The sequence below is a fragment of the Rhizopus microsporus genome (assembly GCF_002708625.1).
Source record: "Rhizopus microsporus ATCC 52813 unplaced genomic scaffold scaffold_5, whole genome shotgun sequence".
Lineage (NCBI taxonomy): Eukaryota > Fungi > Mucoromycota > Mucoromycetes > Mucorales > Rhizopodaceae > Rhizopus > Rhizopus microsporus.
The window spans coordinates 638,987-641,577 of record NW_019671920.1 but is presented as its reverse complement, the minus strand read 5'-3'; the positions used below and the strand labels follow the sequence as shown (position 1 = coordinate 641,577).

The 2,591-nt window shown below is 35.0% G+C and overlaps 1 protein-coding gene across 1 annotated transcript; it reads left to right on the top strand.

Annotated features, from left to right (window-relative positions):
• Positions 1 to 1,302: 1,302 nt before the first annotated feature.
• Positions 1,303 to 1,890, top strand: RHIMIDRAFT_236096 (uncharacterized protein; the record flags this gene model as incomplete). Its single annotated transcript, XM_023608478.1, has 3 exons — positions 1,303 to 1,321; positions 1,378 to 1,776; positions 1,826 to 1,890. The coding sequence occupies 3 exons, from the start codon at positions 1,303 to 1,305 to the stop codon at positions 1,888 to 1,890; spliced, it is 483 nt and encodes a 160-aa protein (XP_023467814.1).
• Between the last annotated feature and the right edge of the window lie 701 nt (positions 1,891 to 2,591).

The following is a 2,591-nucleotide window of genomic DNA, read 5'->3' as shown; positions in this document are numbered from 1 at the left end:
AACGCAGCATAGTGTTGTCATTTTGTACTTCCTTAAAGTTATTCAAGGCATCTAAGCGTGTTTCTTTTCATTGAATTTCGTTTCTGTCTACATGCTGAGTTATATTAACAAGCAATATTATTATGCAGCACGTTCCACTATTTTTGATGGCAGCTATTCAAACATGTTGAAAAAGATATAGATTGAGCTTAGATTTAAAGACTACGGACCTTACACCAAACTTTAAATTTTTTTTTATTTAGATCAGATGTTGTTATCTTTACCTTTTAGCCCTTGATAACCATCCACGACGATAGCACACACATCAGATATTCATGGGAAAATCATTCGTGTTATTCTAAGAGATACGAGAAAATTCAATGCAAATCAAGAATGTAGGCGTTTGTTTGGGATGATCAATTTTTAATGAATACAGCAAAATTATAAAGGGGAGCATAGATATAATTTTTAGCTCCCTTCACTTCTAATCAAATATCAATCATTTGCTACGTAAATCCTGATATAAGCATTCAATTAGCTCCATTCTGTAATAAATGTAGTTATCTTATGATTCACGTTTTGAAAATGATAAAAATTTATTCCTTTCCTTAAATCAGCTGTGCCACATGGTTTGTTTATATTTAGCGTATTTTGACTCGCCTGTAAGTATTTCATTTTTGTGGAAATCAGTTAAAAATAATTATTTTCTTGTAGCTTCATTCCTCTCCAAAAAAATAATATGATTCTATAAAAGATCGAATGAAAAATGTGAAGGGTAAAGGGTGAAGAGGAAAAAAAAGATGAACGATATTCATTCAAGTGGCGTACATCGGAAACACTTACTAACCTAAGGACTGGGTTAAATATTCTTTTTTTTTCTTAGGCATACACAAGCCATCTTACGAGAAACTTGATTTCAAAGATACTAGAATGGGTAATACGTTTGCTTGTTTATCACTGGAAAAAAAAATTAACTTAAGGAAGCATATAGGTACAATTTAAATAAAGATCGTCTTTAATATCTAAATACGCAGCCTTATCACTAACACAAATATTTTTACCATTTTGCATTTGCGCGTTTTAGATGTTGATAAGGACGCTGCTTTATTATACATTCTCAGTCAGTGAGTAACCGTTTTTACAAGGTTGCTTTAATACGCGTTTAATATTAGAATGAATAATCATCTTTACAAAGCCATGCTCATCTCTATGATCTTCCTGGTGCGACCCGTTTACTGACATATTTGGAGCATCCCAGGAAGGAGCAAAATTGTTCAGATATATACAGATCAAATTAGTTACAATACTAAAATAAGTAATGTAATGCGTCCATATTACAAAGGTTTAGGGTAGAGATATTTAACTTTGATAAAAGTAGGCTTTGGAGTTGACTTTTAGCACTTTCTATTGTTATCCACAAACTACAAGCATTCACGGGTACTGAAGCTTTTAGATCAAGATTAACTTCTATTATCAAAACACATTTACATCAAGAGCCTGAAATCAATGGCGATAACTTGAGAAATACAGAAGCAGAGCGTAAAAAAATACCTCCAGGTACTTTCGAAGCACTTGACTCCCAGCATGGTCCCTACTGGACAGGCAACACTGCCAAGCGTCTGAAAATAAATGTTCTGTCACTGTACAAGAGCTACTTACATGACAACTTTGACAGTTTGTTTGATGAGGTAAAGGAGACGCTTAATGAACAAACAGAGTCAGAGGAAGGTGAAACAAGTACTCAATCAGCGGAAGAGCAAGTGAAAGTGATTGTAGTGCCGCTTGGTCAATTCTTGCGTAAAGATCTCTCTGATGAATTGAGGTCCATTGTTATGAATAAACTTAGCCCTGCAGCCTGCCAATTCTCTGATTTCGTTTGCATTTTCTCCCTTGTTGTTCAAACGACAGTGATAACATTCTCCTCGTAAAGGAGCCATTTACGTTAATTCGAGCGGAATTTTGAAAAAATAATCGTTCAATGCATTCTATAAACTCTCCCGGAAAACCAAATTTGTATATAGCTTTGAGCAAGTACTGTAGATAGAGCGGTCGTATGCTTTTTTTGATCAAGTAGTAGGCTTACACCTTCTGTTTGCTGGATTTGAGACTGTTGTAATAATAAATGAACCAAGAGCCCATTTTCCTCAATAAACCGTTTTTGTAAATACCCCTTTTGATATGGGTTAATAATATTTGACATAATGGGAGCTAACCGTTTAGTGAGTAATCTAGTAAATGTCTTACCACTGCAGTTTATGAGAGAGACTGGCCTCCAGTCTTTGAGCTCGCTTAAATTGTCTTTTTTGGCAGTAACCTGACTCTAATATCCTTCCAAGACGAAGGAAAAATACCTTTGAAGAGCGCGTCGTTTTAAGCAGTGAAAACTAGAGGCTGCAGAAAAGATATGTCGAAAAGCATCTCAAGGTAGGGATAGCCAAGACCACCACTTCCAATGCAATGTAACTGTTTAAGAAAAAGCACAGTGTCCACGAAATGTGAAAAAAAAAGACAGCGTGTTGGACAGTGTCCACCACGAAAAAGGACTTAGACGACAGAATGTGAAAAAAAAAACTTTCCCCTTTTCTTTCCTTTCTTTTTTTTTTTTTTTTTTT